The sequence below is a fragment of the Carcharodon carcharias genome, chromosome 1, assembly GCF_017639515.1.
Source record: "Carcharodon carcharias isolate sCarCar2 chromosome 1, sCarCar2.pri, whole genome shotgun sequence".
Taxonomy (NCBI): Eukaryota; Metazoa; Chordata; class Chondrichthyes; order Lamniformes; family Lamnidae; genus Carcharodon; species Carcharodon carcharias.
Window position 1 is genome coordinate 188,833,526 of NC_054467.1, and position 20,235 is coordinate 188,853,760.

At 43.4% G+C, this 20,235-nt stretch overlaps 1 protein-coding gene across 3 annotated transcripts in view; it reads right to left on the reverse strand.

Moving 5' to 3' along the window:
* Positions 1-16,101, reverse strand: part of LOC121277368 (protein unc-13 homolog B-like) — a 710,648-nt gene extending 694,547 nt beyond the window's left edge. For 2 of the 3 annotated variants that reach the window (XM_041186756.1, XM_041186790.1), the window contains exon 1: positions 15,896-16,101. In XM_041186756.1, the coding sequence (XP_041042690.1) occupies positions 15,896-15,917 (22 nt within the window). In that variant the 5' untranslated portion in view covers positions 15,918-16,101. The remainder of the gene's footprint in view (positions 1-15,895) is intronic. The other variant, XM_041186765.1, reaches the window with a different exon arrangement.
* Positions 16,102-20,235: the final 4,134 nt, after the last annotated feature.

A 20,235-nucleotide genomic window follows, 5' to 3' on the forward strand; every position in this document is an offset into this window, starting at 1 on the left:
AGGCAACTACAGAGGCATGAGGGAGGAGCTGGCCAGAATTGACTGGGAGATGAGCCTAGCAGGAAAGACAGTGGAACAGCAATGTCAGGAGTTTCTGGGAGTAATTTGGGAAACACAGCAAAAATTCATCCCTAAGAAGAAGAAGCATACTAAAGGGAGGACGAGGCAACCACGGCTGACAAGGGAAGTCAGGGACAGCATAAAAGCTAAAGAGAAAGCATACAATGCGGCGAAGAGCAGTGGGAAACCAGGGGATTGGGAAGCCTACAAAGACCAACAGAGAACAACTAAAAAAGAAATAAGGAGGGAGAAGATGAAATATGAGGGTAAACTAGCCAGTAATATAAAAGAAGATTGCAAGAGCTTTTTTAGATATATAAAGGGTAAGAGAGAGGCAAAAGTGGACATTGGGCCGCTGGAAAATGAAGCTGGAGAAGTAGTAGTGGGGAACAAAGAAATGGCGGAGGAACTGAATAGGTACTGTGCATCAGTCTTCACGGTGGAAGACACGAGTAACATCCCCAAAGTTCAAGAGAGTTGGGGGGGAGTGGGGGTGTGGGGGGGGTGCTGCTGCAGAGGTGGGTATGGTGGCCATTACCAAGGAGAAGTTGCTAGGAAAACTGAAAGGTGGATAAATCACCAGGACCAGATGGATTACACCCCAGAGTTCTGAAGGAGATAGCTGAAGATATCGAGAGGTGTTAGTGGTGATCTTTCAGGAATCACTCGAGTCAGGGAGGGTCCCAGAGGACTGAAAAATCGCTAACATAACCCCCCTGTTTAAGAAGGGAGTGAGGCAAAAGACGGGAAATTACAGGCCAATTAGCCTGACCTCGGTTGTTGGTAAGATTTTAGAGTCCATTATTAAGGATGAGATTTTAGAATACTTGGAAGTGCATGTAAAATAGGGCAAAGTCAGCATGGTTTCATCAAGGGGAGGTTATGCCTGACAAATCTGTTAGAATTCTTTGAGGAGGTAATGAGCAGGTTAGACAAAGGAGAGCCAATGGATGTTATCTACTTGGACTTCCAGAAGGCCTTTGACAAGGTGCTGCACAGGAGGCTGCTCAGTAAGAAAAGAGCCCATGGTGTTAGAGACAAGGTACTAGCATGGATAGAAGATTGGCTGTCTGGCAGGAGGCAGAGAATGGGGATAAGTGGGTCCTTCTCAGGATGGCAGCTGGTGACTAGTGGAGTCCCACAGGGGTCAGTGTTGGGACCACAACTTTTCACTTTATACATTAATGATCTAGATGAAGGAACTGAGGGCATCCTGGCTAAGCTTGCAGACGATACAAAGATAGGTGGAGGGACAGGTAGTATTGAGGAGGCGGGGAGGCTGCAGAAGGATTTGGACAGGATAGGAGAATGGGCAAAGAAGTGGCAGATGGAATACAACGTGGGGAAGTGTGAGGTCATGCACTTTGGTAGGAAGAATAGAGGCATAGACTATTTTCTAAATGGGGAGACAATTCAGAAATCTGGAGTGCAAAGGGACTTGGGAGTCCTAGTCCAGGATTCTCTTAAGGTTAACTTGCAGGTTGAGTCGGTAGTTAGGAAGGCAAATGCAATGTTGGCATTTATTTCGAGAGGACTAGAATATTAAAGCAGGGATGTGCTGCTAAGGCTTTATAAGGCTCTGGTGAGACCACATTTAGAATATTGTGAGCAACTTTGGGCCCCGTATCTCAGGAAGGATGTTCTGGCCCTGGAGAGGGTCCAGAGGAGGTTCACGAGAATGATCCCAGGAATGAAAGGCTTAACATATGAGGAACGTTTGAGGACTCTGGGTCTATACTCGATGGAGTTTAGGAGGATGAGGGGGGGATCTGATTGAAACTTACAGAATACTGAAAGGCCAGGATAGAGTGGACGTGGAGAAGATGTTTCCATTAGTAGGAGAGACTAGGACCCGAGGGTACAGCCTCAGAGTAAAGGGAAGACCTTTTAGAACAGAGATGAGGAGAAAATTCATTAGCCAGCGAGTGGTGCATCTTTGGAATTCATTGCCACAGAAGGCTGTGGAGGCCAGGTCTTTGAGTGTATTTAAAATCATTACCTCAAAAAGATGGATAGGTTCTTGATTGGAATGGGGATCAAAGGTTACGGGGAGAAGGTGGGAGAATGGGGTTGAGAAACTTATCGGCCATGATTGAATGGCGGACCAGACTCGATGGGCCGAATGGCCTCATTTCTGCTCCTATGTCTTATGGTCTTTGTTGAGAGGAAATGGCCAAGATACGGAAAGTGGGCCACGTTTCCCATGCTCTCGCCGTGGATCTTGATGGGGAGTGATATTGCGCTGCAGGAGCGGGTCGACAGAGGACCTTAGTTTTCTGGTTGCTTAAAGTAAAGGTCCATCATCTCGATCTTCAGTAATGGAGTCAACCTCCAAGCCAGCACATACACATGTATTGGTTGCATACTGCAGCTCCATGACTGAAGTCGGAGTGACCATGGTTTTGGAGTGGAAGCAATGAAGGTTGAATAATTTCTTGTCCATTCTGTGAATTATCTCCATTCCTGTGGCAACTTGCTGGAGATGAGGAACAAGTACAAGACAAGACTTCTTGCGAACACCCATGATCCAAACACTGTCACCTGCCCAATTACATCATTGTCCACGGGTGAGATCAAAGGGATACCCACGCCATTCATGCTGATTACTGCTGGAGCAATCAACGCCTAATCCAATCTAGTATCACCATCAAACTGGCTGCTAAACATCAGCAATGGACCCACAGCTGCAAGAAAATTAACACTGAAGTTCAAGGATCCTGCAAAGGCAGCTCTTGTCAGCCAGTGCCTCACAGGTAACTTCTCTATTCCCAGTCAACAGAAGCTGGACCACTCTGTAGTCCACCTTGATAAGCAACTGCAAAGTTCCTGACTTCTCCACAAGGAAGTAGAGACTAGTTTGACAAGAATGACCAAGAAATACAGGAACTTATCAACTTCAAGTGCAAAGCATTCATAGACTGGAAACACCACCACAATTCAAGGCAAAAAGCAGCAGACTTAAGGCAGCAGTGCAACAAAAAACATAAAACATCAATGAACAAATGGTGGGTGGAAAGAGCACAAGATGTCCAACAACTTGCGGCAAACCACAAAATGTGTGTGTTCTTTCAGCATTGTTAAGGTTGTCTACGGCTCAAATGCTCCAGGGTCCACCTAGCTGAGAACCAAGAATGGAGGAATGTTTATCAAGGACAGAAAGAGAGTCAGTGTTTGCCAGAGGAAACATTTCCAAGAGTTCCTCAACTGAGACCATGTCTTTGACCAAAGCATGCTTGATTCCATCCCTCAGTACTTGACTCAATCTCCACACTACCAGAAAGAAATACAAAAAACCATTCATCAGCTGAAAAACAACAAGGCCTCTGGAGCAGATGGAATCCCTGCCGAAATCCTAAAACCTGGCAGAAATTCGCTCCTGGCACGGTTGAACAGCCTCATATTCCTTACCTGGGAAGAAGGGGCATGCTGGGGGATCTCAGGGATAGAGCAATTGGGACCATCTTCAAGACAAGAGACAAATCCAAATCTGATGATTACAGGGGAGTCTCCCTGCATTTATCATTGAGAAAATAATTGCAAGGATCCTCCCTAATCGTCTTCTCCCAATGGCCAAAGAGTTCCTCTCGGGGTCGCAATGTGGATTTCACCCACTGTGGAGCATTTCAAATATGACCTTCAGCATGTAGCAAATCCAGGGAAAATGTATGGAGCAGCAGCAACCGCCCCTGTACGGCTTTTTTCAACCTCACAAAACCTTTAACTCTAACAATCGGGAAGGTTTAAGGTCTTCCTTACATTTGGCTGCACTCAAATTTGTCACCATCCTTCACCTACTATATGATCAGATGCAGGCCATGGGCACCATAGACCCTAATCTCAGTGAAGACAGGGGTCAAACAAAGTTGTGCCATCGCACCAACCCTATTTTTCATCTTTCTTGCGGAAATTCTGCACTTCAGTGAACCATACAAGCAAGAAAGAGAAAAAGTTCAGGAAACATCACTCAGTGCTTGCACAGCTGCTAACAGCCTGTAGATTTCCTGCTGCTCATCTCAGCCAGTGAATTGCTCAGAAGTCAAAGTCCTATGTCTGCTGCTTTCACAAAGGTACTTTACTTTTCCTACCATTTTCTTATGAACAGAAAACAATTCTTTACACAATGATGTAGCACTGTTCTTAACCCAGAAAACAATACTGTACTAAGTAACAGTTTCCATTTGTTCATAGGTCATTCTTTAAGTATGCCGACTCCAGTCAAGAGCTTTTTGCTTATTTTTGGTTACGATAACACCTTCTCACAAATATATTTGTAAAACAATGTAAGATTGCTTTGTTGGATTGTAATTGCTCAATGATAAATCGATCATCTAATTCGCTTTCTACCATTCTGACAGTCCAATGTCAACAGAGTTTCAACTAATCCTGGGAATCAATCACTATCAATTAAACTGCTACAGACCAAAACAGAAGGCAAGGAAACACCAACCGATAGAAAGCTTCAGGATTCATAGATCCAAAGCCACGCCTTTCTCTCAAGCATGCTATACTTACCATATATCAATCATATCTCAAACTGCTTATGCACCCTATCCCAAAATATTATTTTCCGGAAAAGTCTAATTTTAACTTAAATGAAACTATATTGCCCACTTACACCATCTCCCTCTGAAGCCAAATGCTGTCATACAAAGTTACTTACTTACTGTAAAAATACCTCTTCAGCGCTTCAGGTTGAATCGTTATATTCCACTTAACAAAAAGCTTAAATATCTCAAATGTCATGTATCTTCTTAGAGTTATGAATAATAACACAGTTATGTTTTAAATTGTCTCTTAATTTTAGGTTAAAAAAGAACATCCCAGAATGCGGAATGGTGTGAAATCATAAAGTCTGCCCACAGACAGGCCTATGTGGTTTGAATGCCATGGGGACAGAGGCCTAAGATAAAATTCATAGAAACTCAAGTACTAGTTTTCACACCTTGATTAAAAAAAAAGAGGGGAGCTGGTTTTGTTGAACACAGACTCGCAGTCTTAGTCAGAGAGAGATCTCTTGAGGGGAAGACCGAAAACAGTGCCTGCGGTGCCAAGCAAAGGAAGAGACCATTTTGTGTTAACCACCAAGCAGAAAGTTAGCAAGAAAGGTTCCCTGTTTGATGAGCTGAAACTTATGGAGATTTAAAAGACCCAGAAGCTGCCAGAGGGTGTCTTGCTGCTGGAAGTCAATTCAATTATGCTCAGGAGGATTCAGAGAAGGGACTTTTAAAAGGATACTGGAAGACTCTTCCCTGTGGGGCAGGAAGAAGAAAGCCTGTTGAATCGTCAGGAGGAATTTGGGACTTTACCAGAAGGCTACATATTTGTTGGTGTAAAGTATAAAAATAGCAAGGTACTTTCAGCTGTGTTAATTAGTTAATAGGGAAAATACCTTTCCTTTAGTTTAGTGTACTTGTGACGTACGAAGCAACGTTTCGCAGTTGATTTTAATTTGTCTATTGCAGTAAAAATCTTAAAGCATGAAATCTTGAGAGATTGTTTGCGTCAGTCATTGGAAAATTCATATATTCAAAAAGTTAATCTGTCTCGATGGAGATTGTAACACAATTATGTTATAAAATAATTAGAGTTAAATAAAATTTAAATTTGGAGTTTTAAAATATAAGGAAGAATCACAGAATCACAATGCAGAAGAGGCCCTTCGGCCCATCGAGTCTGCACCAACACGTGAGAAACACCTGACCTACCTACCTAATCTCATTTACCAGCACTTGGCCTATAGCCTTGAATGTTATGACGTGCCAAGTGCTCATCCAGGTACTTTTTAAAGGATGTGAGGCAACCCACCTCCACCACCCTCCCAGGCAGCGCATTCCAGACCGTCACCACCCTCTGGGTAAAAAGGTTTTTCCTCACATCCCCCCTAAACCTCCTGCCCCTCACCTTGAACTTATGCCCCCTTGTGACTAACCCTTCAACTAAGGGGAACAGCTGCTCCCTATCCACCCTGTCCATGCCCCTCAAACTTGTACACCTCGATCAGGTCACCTCTCAGTCTTCTCTGCCCCAACGAAAACAACCCAAGTCTATCCAACCTCTCTTCATAACTTAAATGTTTCATCCCAGGCGATATCCTGGTGGATCTCCTCTGCACCCCCTCCAGTGCAATCATATCCTTCCTATAATGTGGTGACCAGAACTGCACACAGTACTCCAGCTGTGGATTCACCAAGGTTCTATACAACTCCAGCATGACCTCCCTACTTTTGTAATCTATGCCTCGATTGATAAAGGCAAGTGTCCCATGTGCCTTTTTCACTACCCCACTAACATGCCCCTCTACCTTCAGAGATCTATGGACACACACGCCAAGGTGCCTTTGTTCCTCAGAACTACCTAGTGTCATGCTGTTCATTGAATACTTCCTTGTCAAATTACTCCTTCCAAAGTGTATCACCTCACACTTTTCAGGGTTAAATTCCATCTGCCACTTATCTGCCCATTTGACCATCCCATCTATATCTTCCTGTAGCCCAAGACACTCAGCCTCACTGTTAACCACCCGGCCAATCTTTGTGTCATCCGCAAAATTACTAACCCTACCCCCCACATAGTCATCTATGTCATTTATATAAATGACAAATAATAGGGGGCCCAGCACAGATCCCTGTGGTGCGCCACTGGACACTGGCTTGCAGTCATTAAAGTATCCTTCTGTCATCACCCTCTGCCTCCTACAACTAAGCCAATTTTGAATCCAATATTTCCAAAAAATACTTGTGTTAACTGACACTTAAATGACAGAAAAAGCTTGCAAAATGGAGCCACATAAAACACTTACCTGTATAGATTATTGAACACGAGTTCCGCTACTTTTCAATTCAGATGATTTTTGCATAATCCATCTACATTCCAAACAATGATAGCTATTACAAAACATCTTTTCAATAACGTGCCTAAAACCAGAACATTATGTGGTGACATCTGCTTTTGAACCACACAGCACTTAAATTATCATACTCAAGATAGCGTAAAGTAGCACACTAGGATCTATCAACACTCTAAACACATGGAAGGAAGGTGGATAGGAGTTTTTAATACAAATTTATCATATTTATAACATTATAACATAATCCTTCCACATATTAAGGCTGGATGATCCAATTTTTTGTGCCGAATGCTGTCATTATGCTGAAAAACAAAGCATTCCAATTTTAAGACTATTGCAACAGTATGACTCTTGTACTCCATTCATTGAAATTTCTCATCCAATTGGCCATTCTTCATGCTCTTGTCTCGACAAGAAGTAACAGCAGGCTTTTCAGCCACCATGAGGCAGAACAGACAAGCTCTGCTTCTGTCCTCATTTGGCATCCTAAGAAACAAGCTTTCCAGTGGGAATCACAAGAGTCCGATTAATATCGTTTTTGGGGTTCAAGATATTTCATTCCTAGCTCAGGCACAGAGACATGGTTTAATGCCTATCCAGGACCGTCCACCCCTTCCCGACCCTCAGGCCCCATCCCGTCTTCTAATCCCAGCCCCGGCCATGTATTCACCATCCCCCTGACCTTCCCCTCTCTGACGCTGAACATTCAGTGCTCAGCAAAGGACTCAGTTTCATTCCCTTACACCCTCACCTCAATTAGTTCCGGGCTCGGCATGATGCTGAACTCTTCTTCCGCCGCCTTCGTCTCCATGCTCACTTCTTTGGGCAGGAGTCCTCCCCCCGTTCCACCAATCCTTTCACCTGCCTCCAGTGTTCTCCCTCCACCCGGATCCCTCCCTCTGACCTCTTACCTGCTCTTGAACTTTTCATTGAGAACTGTCGGCGTGACATCAGCCTCCCATTTCCTCTGCTCCTCTCACCCACTCCAACCTGTCTCCATTCTCTCAGGTCCAATCCTGACTTTGTTTTCAAACCTGCAGACAAGGGTGGTGCTATTGTTGTCTGGAGTACCGACCTCTACTTCGAAGAGGCTGAGCGCCAACTCGCAGACACTTCCTCCTACCTCCCCCTGGACCATGACCCCACCACCAAACATTGTTTCCAGGACTGTCACTGACCTCATCTCCTCTGGAGATCTTCCCTCCACAGCTTCCAACCTCAGAGTCTCCCAACCTCAGACAGCCCACTTATACCTCCTCCCCAAAATCCACAAACAGGACTATCCTGGTAGACTGATCATGTCAGTCTGTTCCCGCTCCACAGCACCCATTTCTTCTTATCTTGACTCCGTTCTCTCTCCCCTTGTCCAGTCCCTTCCCACCTACATCCGCAATTCCTCTGATGCCCTATATCACATCAACAATTTCCATTTCCCTGGCCCCAACCACATCCGCTTCATCATGGACGCCCAATCCCTCTACACCTTCATCCCCCATCAGGATGGTCTAAGGGCTCTCCACTTCTTCCTTGAACAGAGGCCCAAACAACCCCCATCCACTGCCACTCTCCTCCATCTGGCTGAACTTGTTCACTCACTGAACAATTTCTCTTTAAACTCGTCTCACTTCCTCCAAATAAAAGGTGTGGCTACGGATACCCACATGGGCCCCAGTTTCCTGTCTGTTTATGGGGTATGTGAAACATTCCTCGTTCCAATCCTACTCAGGCCCCCTCCCACAACTCTTTCTCCAATATTCATTACAAGCCCACAGACTCCTACAGCTACCTCGACTCCTCAAACCCTGCTTCCTGTAAGGACTCCATCCTATTCTCTCAGTTCCTTCGCCTCTGTCGCATCTGTTCCAAAGATGCCACTTTCCTAAACAGTGCATCTGACATGTCTTCCTTCTTCCTTTACCGGGGTTTCCCACCCACGATGGTTGACAGGGCCCTCAACCGTGTCCAACTCATTTCCCATGCATCTGCCCTCACACCTTCCTCTGCCTCCCAGAGCCATGATAGGGTCCCCCTTGTCCTCACTATTCAACCCACCAGCAGCAGTATTCAAAAGATCATCCTCCGCCATTTCCACCAAGTCCAGCATGATGTCACTACCAAACACATCTTCCCTTCACCCCACCTCCCCAACGGCATTCCATAGGGGCCGTTCCCTCCGGGACACCCTGATCCACTCTTCCATCATCCCCAGCACCTCAACCCCCTCCCAAGGCACCTTCCTATGCAATCACAGAAGTTGCAACACCTGCCCCTTAACTTCCCCCCTCCTCACGGTCCAAGGGCCCAAACACTCCTTTCAAGTGAAGCAGCATTTCACTTGCACTTCCCTCAATTTAGTCTACAGCATTCGCTGCTCCAAAATGCAGTCTCCTCTACATTGGAGAGACCAAACGCAGATTGGGTGAACGCTTTGCAGAACATCTTCGGTCTGTCCGCAAGCATGACCCAGAGCTTCATGTCGCTTGCCATTTCAACACACCACCCTGCTCTCATGCCCACATGTCCATCCTTGGCTTGCTGCAATATTCCAGTGAAGCTCAGCGCAAACTGGAGGAACAGCACCTCATCTTCCAGCACTTTACAGCCTTCCGGATTTAACATTGAGTTCAACAATTTCAGATCATGAACTCTCCTCCTCCGACCTCTCCCCTTTTTGATCCTCCTTTTCTCAAATATTTATTTCTTAATTTTTATATACACATTTTTCCCACCTATTTCTATTATTGTTTTAAAAATTGATTTCCATTCATTGTTTTATCCCCACCTTTTAGCCTATTTTGATCCTTGCTTCCATGCCGTCCCCTCCCCCACCACACCCCCACTTGGGCCATCTGTCATTCTGCTTTCTGCTCTTCATGTCACCATTAGCACCTCCTTTAGCCAGCATCACCACCATCAACATCCCTTCAACCTTTTGTTTATGACATATTTTGCAATCTCTCCTTTACCTCCACCTATCACTGGCCTTCTATCCAGCTTCATCAGTCCCACTGCCCTACTTATACAGTTTATATTTCAGCATATTTCTACCTCTCTTTACTTCTGAAGAAGAGTCATCTGGATTCACAACATTAACTCTTTCTCTCCACAGGTGCTGTCAGACCTGCTGAGTTTTTCCAGCAATTTTTGTTTTTGTTCAAGGTTTAATGTGCCTGCTGTAGTTCTGGTTTTGATCAGGCTAACTTTTTTAAATGACATGTCAATATAATTTCATCCAAAATGATTAACCTAACCCCAATGTGCCTTAAAGTTTTAAAGAAGTCTACTTTAAATGCAGCAAACTTTCCACTTTTACTGTTCTAAAATTGCAGGGATTTAAATGATAAGTTTTCAAGAAGTTTCTTTATTTTGATGCAGAGTTAGTGGCTCAGATAAGATGAACAAGAGATGAGAAACAACACCATAGTCCTCACCAGTATTACTCTGGGATCAGCTGGGATGAAGGGTGCTGAATCACAACCCTGAGGTGTGCAACCTGTCACTTTTCTCTCTATTCCAACAGCTAAGCACTTCAACAGCCACCCGGGGCAGCATCTGACAGCCTGGACAAGATAGAAAACTTGCAGCTAGAGAAAACCCAACTGTGAGTATCAACCACAGCTGTGATTCCAATCTGGTCCACATTGAATTATGCAGTATTAAAAAGAAGAACCAAGTGCTAAATTTCCATACTTGTGAGTTGAAGGAACTGGAATCCTCTAAGTGAACCTTCCTGAAATATGAAGCACACATTTGAAAAGCTGTTAGAAACTGCTTGCATGTATGCCATTCCTGAATCAACTGTAAAATATAGTTTTGTTTACTCTGTTCACTATTGTTAGTCCATCATGAGACATCAATTCCATTTTAATATGAAATGCACAACAGGGCAAGCTAAAAACGTCACAGACAAAATTATACCACTGACTCCAAAGTTTTTAGCTAGATTAATTGATCTACATTGCATATTATTCTGTAAAAGGTATTTATAGTGTTTTCACTGATAAAGGATATACCATTAGGATACTGTAATTATCTGCATTCCTGGATGAAACCTTACCTAACTTTGGTACTCTGGTGAATATATTTTAAAAACACCATTTCTAATACTCAACATATTTACCTGATCTGCATTTTAATGACACCAACTCCATTTCCTGAATTTACATTCTATATTATGGCTTAAATTTTGGATAAATATCGAAAGGCGATTTGTGTTTTAACATTCTGTGATTTTACATATTCTCCTGACTGAGTGTCACAGAACATGAACTGTCACAACCAACATCCTATTCCGCCAGCGAGACAAGTACAAGACCTCATGGCAACACTCACTGTCCAAACACTGGAACTTGCTCGGCTACATCATCATTCAAGCACGGGACTGCAGAAATGTCTACATCACCTGCGTCATGACAGGCACCAACAACTGCTGGACTCATCACCGCCTTATCCAATCTACCATCACCATCAGCCTGAACCCAAAACATTGCCGGCAAAAGAAGGGATGCCGCAAGAAAATTAACATTGAAGCCCTCAAAGATCCCATCAAGGCAGCCCTCCTCATTCAGAGGCTCACTGCCAAATCTCTCAACTTTCAGCTACCAGGAGCTAAAGTGTGCTCATAGTGCTTGGTCAACAATAAAGTCCACCATAACAAGCACCTGTGAAGTGGTACTTGGTCTCTCTACCAGGAAACATCATGCCTGGTTTGACAAAAACAACCAAGCAATACAGGACACAATAGAGCATAAGTGCAAAGCTTTTGCAAGCTGTAAACTTCACCACACTTCAAGTTTAAAAGCAACAGTCCTACAAAGGCGGCTGAAGGTAGCAGTACAGCATAAAACCCACATCAAAGAACAAATGGAGTAGGAAAAAGCACGGGAGATCCAACAACTCACAGGTACCGACATGCGTGGTTTCTTTAGTGTTGTCAAGACGATCTAGGATCCAAGCACTCAGCCACTTTGTTGACAGCCATGAATGGAGGGGAGCTCATCAAGGACACTCACTGAAGAGAGCATTTTGAAGAACTCCTCAGCTAAGACTCTGTCTTTGACTTGAACGTCCTCAACTCCATCCATCAATACCCAAAATGGCTAGTCTTGGCACTACCAGAGTCCAGAGCGAAGTCGAAAAAGTCATTCAACAGTTGAAAGGAAACCAGATCTTGACAGAAGATGGAATCCCCACTGAAATTCTGAAACACAGCAGAGGCACACTCCTGGCATGGCTGCACAATCTCATACAGGAAGAAGAGTGCATGCCAGGAGGGCTGTGATTGTGACTATATTCAAGAAGGGAGACAAGTCAGGTTGTGGTAACCACAGGGGAGTCCCTATGGTGTTTGCAATAGGGAAGATAATTGCAAGGATGCTCATTAATCGTCTCTGCTCAATGGCCAAAGTGCTCCTTCCACAGGTGCAGTGCAGTTTACGCCCACTGAGAGGCACCATATGATCTGAACTGCAAAGCAAATTCAACAAAAATGCAAGGAACAGCACCAACCACCGTATGTGGCCTTTTTCAACCCCAAAAATGCCTTTGAATCTGTCAACTTTGGTTTCCCTCAGAAAGTTATCATCCTCTGCCTACTCCACGATGGCATGCATGCCATGATCCTCACCAATGGAACCACCACATACCATGTCTTAGTGAATACTGAGCTCAAACAAGGCTGTGTTATTGCACCAACCCCCTTCTTCACTGCAATATAGCACCTCACCTCCAGCAAATTACCCACAGGAGCGGAGATAATCTATAGAACAAACAGGAAACTGTTCAACCCATGTTGCCCTCAATCCAAAACCAAAATCGCTCCAACCTCAGCCATAGAGCTAGTGTAGGCGTCACTCGGAAACTGAGCTCCAGGTCAGTACCAACTCAATCTCAATCAGTTTTTGCAAATGAGAAGATGGGCCATTCACTGAACACATGGAAAATTAAGGACCCTTCCAACCAGCTCCCACAGCACAACGCCTCCCCCCTGATCCTGGAAAATGTGGACCATTTTCCAAACGAAGGCAAACATAGATGACAAAATTCATGATCAACTAAAATAATCCATATCTGCCTTTGATCGACCAAGAAGAGTATTCAAGGAGCAGGATCACAAACTTGAGACTAAGATCATGGTTTACTGGGTGGCAGTGATCTCTGCATTCCTATATGCTTCAGAGACTTGGACAATATACAACAGGCACCTCAAAGCACTGGAAAAATAGTCAGCAGTGAACCTTCGCAGGATCCTCCAAATCCAGTATCAAGAAATGCAGTTCAACAGCAGCATCCTCTCCCAACCCAACATGCCCACCATTGAGACGCTAATCACTCAAAACCAACTCTGCTGGGCAGGACATGTCGTTAGTTTGACTGACACCAGACTCCCAAAACAATCTTTCTACTTGGAACTTGATTGCAACAGAGATTCCCAGGAGTACAGCAGAATTTAGGGCTGTCCTCAAAGCATCCCTGAAGAGATCAAACATCCCTGTCGACTCATGGGAGATCTTAGCTTTTGAATGGCAAAAATGGAGAAAATTATTTGGGAAGGCACCAAACACAGAGACACTGAGTCGGGAGCACACAAAGGTTAAATCAAGGCATCTGAGAGAGCATGCAAACCTCCAAACACCTCACCTGCCCAACCCTTCAAGCACCACCAACCCCACATGTGGCAGTTTGCAGATCGCACACAAGACTTATCAGCCATCTCAGAACCCATCGAACCACCAGTGGAAACAATTCATTTTCAATACAGGTGGGCTGTCTAAGAAGAGACTGCTGAAGATAAAAATAACAGAAATTTTGCATAATTGTACATGCAGGGCTCTGCTTCCCAGCCTCTCACTCCAAGAGCCAGCCATACCTTTCCTAGTATTACATATTTCAATAAGCCTTGTTAAACTTCAAAAATTTAATTTAAATTCGTTTAACTAAAAATGCAAAGCAAGACCACATCTGTTCCACATCTGATGAAAAATACCAAACTAATAGTAGTTCAGCTGTAGTTGTACTGATCTTGCATTGCCACAATACTGAAACCTCTTGGCAAAGACACAATTTGGGTATTATAACAGTACGATATCTTAGGCCTCAAGGATAACAATGCAAGAACCGGAAAAATTCACAGCGATGTACAATGCTCCTCTTCAGTTGGGTACCAGAATGGAAAATCTCTTCACAACTGTACCTTTTGATCATTAACGAGAGTTTAGTAAATTCTTGAGAAACTGAACATTTCACATTATAAAACTATGTTGGTTAAAGCATCATAATTCCTGCGTTTTCGGAATTGTTTAACTGCTTCATCGAAATTAGAATTTCTCGTTAAGGCTAAACAGCAAATTCCGGACTGAACCCGAATTATTGGCAATGCGATAAAAGCAAAATACTGCGGATGCTGGAAATCTGAAATAAAAACAGAAAATGCTGAAAAAAACTCAGCAAGTCTGACAGCATTTATGGCGAGAGAAAGAGTTAATGCTCGTTAACTCTGTTTCTCTCTCCACAGATGCTGTCAGACCTGCTGGGTTTTTCCTGCATTTTCTGTTTGTATCTTGGCGATGCGATATGGTCATTAACAGTTGAGAAGCGAAGCATCATGCACAGCCCAAGACGGTAATCAGCTGGGCATATTTTCCTCCTCATGCAATTAAGGCGCCCAATTTGTCTTGCAATACTTTAAATAGTTCAGATATGCAAAATCAAAGTCCTTATGATTGTAAATTGCTGTAAAATCCGATTAAAGAGGGATAATTTTGGGATCTTTCCAGATGACAAACAAATTGAATGTTATTTCAATTAAAATTAAGAAGTAAGAACCGCAGTGAAATATATTAGAAAGTGAGAGCTTCATACAGCCTTGGGTACACCGTGTTCCATATTCGTGTTTACCGTTTTGAATAACCGGTATTAACCATATTACATTCCGTAGAAGGTGGCAAAATGCGTAATTAGTATGATTACACCAATCATTTGAATTTTAAAAGATAAAAACGATACTGAGTTTTTACTTTCAAAGTTATCTTCATACGTCCAACATTTATAAACGCCCAAAGGAAAGCGAACAAACGCTACGAGAGCAAACTGAAACCTTTCCGCACTACCAAGCTCGGAGCTAACGACATGCATTCTATAACATTTTAATTACTGTCAAAGTTTTCCACTAATACCAAAAGCATCGCAATCAGAGTAAGCACCAAAAGAAATGTATTGATTTAAAATCTGTTCAACCGGTTGCGCTTAAGTGAGGCTCCCCTCGCAGATGCTCCTGTATACATCCGCAAACCGGAGGAACCTCTGAATTTGTATCGTACCCACGTTGATGGCTCATCCCATCTGCTGCAATAGTCGCCCTCCAATAGGAGGTTTTACATCAGTTACCATACGAACGGACTTGATCATAACCCCATCCTGTTTCAATGGTAAGTGATAGCATCGTATCAGATGAGATCCAAAGTCTAGAACTGTATTTAAATCCTGAATTGATTTTGATAGTTTAAGGACTCGAAGGCAAAACATACTAAACACACGATGCGTTGAACGAAAAGTTTCACCGAGTATCACATATGCACCAGCAGTTTCTGCGAATAATTCCCAATTCGGTATTAGCAGCCGAAACGGGGTGGAGGATGAGATTGAGGATTAGACAAATAAACGCAGAAACTGCAACAAGTCATGTATATAAAACAGTTTAGTGCCGCAGAAACAACTACAGCTCATGTCAAACCTGTTAGATGTGTTACATTTTATTTACAAAATAAAGTGATGGTTACGACAGATATTCTTGAACCCAGCAACAAGTCTGCTTACTTATTCAAGAGGGGCTACCAACACTTTTCTTTCAGGCTAATGACTGATGCGGAATCTGTGGAGCCGGCAAGCCGATGACTGAAGGCAGGGTGGGTACCACGAATGTGTGCCCCAGGCCTCTCCACCTCCACCCCCTCCCTCCCTCCCCAACACACACCCCTGAGCAACACTCACCTCTCACACAAAGTAGAGACATAGTGCACCAAAGTCCGCCGAACACCGAGGCTGTAAATATCAAACAGGGTTTTACTGGCAGAGAGGAAGTCCTCGCTCTCCGCCCGGCGTCGCTGCTGACATCTCGAAGCAACTCTGAGTCTCTCAGCGCAGCCACTGACAGCCCTTCGCCATGTTGAGTAGTCTCTTTATTCCAGAGGCGGAAGTACCATGTCTGGGAGGTGGGGGGGGGGGGGGGGGGGGGGGGTGGTGGGGGGAAGGAGGGGGGGCAGGGAGGGAATGAGCCGTTCCAACCAATGGTGCAGAGCCCCATCCGACCGCAGAGCCAATGGGAGAGGGGGGAGCGCGCGTGGGGCGGGGAGGAGGCGAGGCTTGCAGAGCCGCTCAGTGCGTGATGGTGCTGTCAGGTGAGTGACGTCATGGAACTCAGCGCCTCTCCTGCCGCCAACATTCCGAGCTCCAGGTAAAGCCTTCGCCCCGCTCCATTTCCGGGCACCAAGATCTTCCCAGGCTTGCCTCAGTTTATCACAGATTGCAGCAACCTCAACCAAACTGCAAAATTCAACTAAATCTGTGTTGGCTTTGTTTTGGTTTGTAGCATTAATTGTACAGTGAGCCCTCTAGGGATTTTAAAGCCAAACAACTTGTAGCCGTGTGTTGACAGAAATATATATTTGTCACTTTCTATATTTTTAAGGCGGCAGTGCATTGCTACATTTTGATAATTGAGCTCTCAGTCGAATTCTTGTATCTGTTTTGCGAAACCGAAATAAATTAACCCGAATTAAACCGGATCGATAGTTAGGAGTAGAACACACTATTCAACAGGGTTGTTCACTCTAAGGTAATCTTTTTTAACTAGCAATATAACTGAATCGCGCGCAAACACGAGTTCTCACACATTGCAAAGTTTATCTTAGATAAGGAAGTTAAAAATAATTCAAGTTCATTTGAGTTGCCCATATGCACAGTTTCCTGTGGATACCCTGCCATCCTCCCACTCATAAAAACAAGTCTCACTGAAATATTAAGTGCATAATACAATAACGGCACAGATGTAAACAGCTCTTCCTCCTTTATAAATATAATATTGATGTTGCAGTTACATATTACAGCATTACCAAAAATCATTTGCCTTCTCAGTGGAATATAAATAAATCTCAGCGTTCCCATTTAGTTTTATTTAAAAATCAATGCTTTAAAAACAATTTATATGAATATTTAGAATTCTTTCACATTTCGGTTGACTGTTAATGGATTAAAGATTCCGCGTTGGGATTAAACATTAATTAGCTATAGACACGGTGGGGTGAAGTCATCGACCTGAAAAGTTAACTCTGGTTCTCTCTTTATAGATGCTGCCTGACTTACTGAGTATTTCCAGTATTTGTTTTAGTTCACATTTCCAGCGCCCGCAGTATTTTGCTGTTGTTGTACCCATGGACACGATTACGTTGAATTATTATAAAAGCGACCACTACCTCAGCTGTTTAAGAAATATCGCGCGATATTTGTTATATATTTTGATACTTTTCTATGCATATATTAATGAATTATCCACAGAATTAGTTGAACGATGGTGAAAATATGCGTGTATAGTGAATGCACAGATATGCTTCTTACTTCCACTTTTTGACCTTTATTGCTGCAGGTGAAGTTCGGTGTCCAATGGTCTTGATGGATCCTGATACTTAACTGTATTTAAGATTCAGGTTATTCCCTGCTGAATAACTGAAATTATAGAAAAAGTGAATAAGGCCGAATTGGCAAGTGCTAAGTATTCATAGCTAATCATTTTATGATCAAACAAGAGAAGTGAAGCTAGTGCCCACAAACATATGAATACTCGATACATAGATTTGATCATCTGTCTTTTTGTAATTTAGCTGTTCCAAAAGTTAATGGAGAACGAGAACGGGTATATTTACGATCTCATGGCATATAGCATTAATCACTCAAATAAACCTTCAATTTGTTAATGTGGTTTATACGGTGGACATCTGTATTTATACAGTTAAGATAATCAACTTTTTCTATCAGTTGTTTATATGTGTGTGTGCGTTTTTTGCTCCATAGTCTTTGGCTGCCAGATATGGTTGGCGCCATTTGAAGAAACAGAAATGTTACAAAACTCCACTTTATTTTGGTAAAATGCATTTCTCATTCAGCAAGGCTGAAAAAGTATGATTTCCCCAAGTATCTCCTTATTTTTACTCACTCTTCCTCATTTATTTGGAATGAATTCCTTGTATCGTGCCAATCTACGGTCATGTTAGATTAGACAAGTAAAATAGGAAAAATTATATTTTAATGAATCTTCAGAAATATGTAAATATAATTTAATTTAAAAAAAACAACCTAAATCAGTTCGAAATTCAGACAGATACAATGTTAATCAGTCCTGTTAATCACATTTTATTCTAAACTTAGAAGAGGCTGTGCAGTACAATTATGCATCCACGTGGATCCTAATTAAACGTGCATTTTTCAAGAGACTTTTTAAAAAATGTCTACTAAGTCACATTCATACCAAAAGACTAATTGCAGTAGTAATTATTTATTTAAAACTCGCTTTTTACACGTTTCAGAAACGAGCTGAAATCTGTCCGATTACTACAGTGTATTACACCACACTCAAGTTTGTGTGCACGTTTGGCGGAAAATAGTGCCACCATGCGCGTGTATGAGTTACGTTTTATTCATCTTAAAGCCTAAAAACTTGTTTTTCAAAATTTGCTTCTCCCCAGAGCCTTTCCATCACTTAAAAGGCACAAGTGGAGAGCGTGTTAGGATTTACCATGCTCTGCGAACACAACCTCCATACGTATATGCATTGACATTGCTGTACTGGAACTGTCGGCGACTCGAAAAGTTAGCTCTGGTGCACAGGATCTTCATAGCTAATCATTTTATGATCAAACAAGAGCTGAAATTTTGTCAGGGTCCATAGCCTTTGTTCATCGCAATCAGCTGTTTCTTAATATTGGATGGAATGAACAGAATTGTTTGGACACTGTCATCTATAACGGTGAAGACTGGGGGAAGAACTTTTGGCTGAAAACATTTGCAAGAACTTCGGACATGCCTCTCGAAGTCATATTTTGGGCGTCATCATGGCTGAGCATGACGATGTTAATGGAGCCTCTTCCTGTTAGCTACCTGGTTGTTCAGTACTGTTCTTGACTGGATGTGGTGGGACTATATAGTTATATTTATTCTCTGAATGTAGGGAAAAGCAATGATGTATGTGTATCAGATTCTGCTTGCCCAAAAAGGAAATTTAGTGAAAAGAAAGTTACAGCAGCAACTGGAGTAAGAAAATGAAAACAAAGCAATTGCTCAAGACGTAAGGCTGTTGCAAAAACTCAGAAGCCATAATAACAGGGAAAGCTCCTCTGAATGTGCTTTACATGGCAGAGGGAAAACCTAGGTAGGCAACTCCAGTCATGAGACTGCCCATGCTGTGTGTTATATAGGCTAAAGTTGCCTAATAGGCCTAATAGCCTGAGGTTATGGTTGTAGCAAAATAAGAAGTAGGCCACATGCCTGATTGTAAGGGCACATACTGGACTGGAACCCATCTGGGAAAGCAGGGGAGTTTGATATTGTGCGGATTAGGGAACTAGCTGCATAAAAGCAAAAAACTGCGGATGCTGGAAATAGCTGCAAAACAAAAACAGAATTACCTGGAAAAACTCAGCAGGTCTGGCAGCATCGGCGGAGAAGAAAAGAGTTGACGTTTCGAGTCCTCATGACCCTTCGACAGAACTTGCAAGTTTTTTTGTTTTTATCTCTGGAAATAGCTGCGTCTGTCTATTCTAAATGAAATCTCTAGTTTGGCCACAGATAGGGGACTGCATCCAGTTCTAGTCCCACACTTTAGGAAAGATGTGAGGTCCTTGAGAGGGTGCAGAGGACACCTTTGGGAGGACAGGCGCAGGCACAAGGGGCGCAGGGCCAAGAGGTCGACCAAGGCGGAAGGGGCCGCAGAAGACACCACTATCCTGCTGCCAGGATATACAGGCAGCAAAGCAGCTACCTCAATATGCCTGAGATACAGTGCAGAATGAGGCTCCGTCTCTCAAGGGAGACAGTCAACTATACCTGTCAGATGATTGGGCCTGAGACCTCCACTAATTGTGTGGGTGGATACCCCATGCCAGTGGCTCTGAAGGTCACAGCTGTCCTCAACCTCTAGGCCTCTGGATCCTTCCAGGGATCGGTGGGTGATCTTTGTGGTGTCTCCCAATCAGCTGCCCACTGCTGTGTCAAGCAGGTTACAGATGCTCTGTTCAGGCATGCATTGACCTTCATCCACTTACATTGGGACCAGGCAAGCC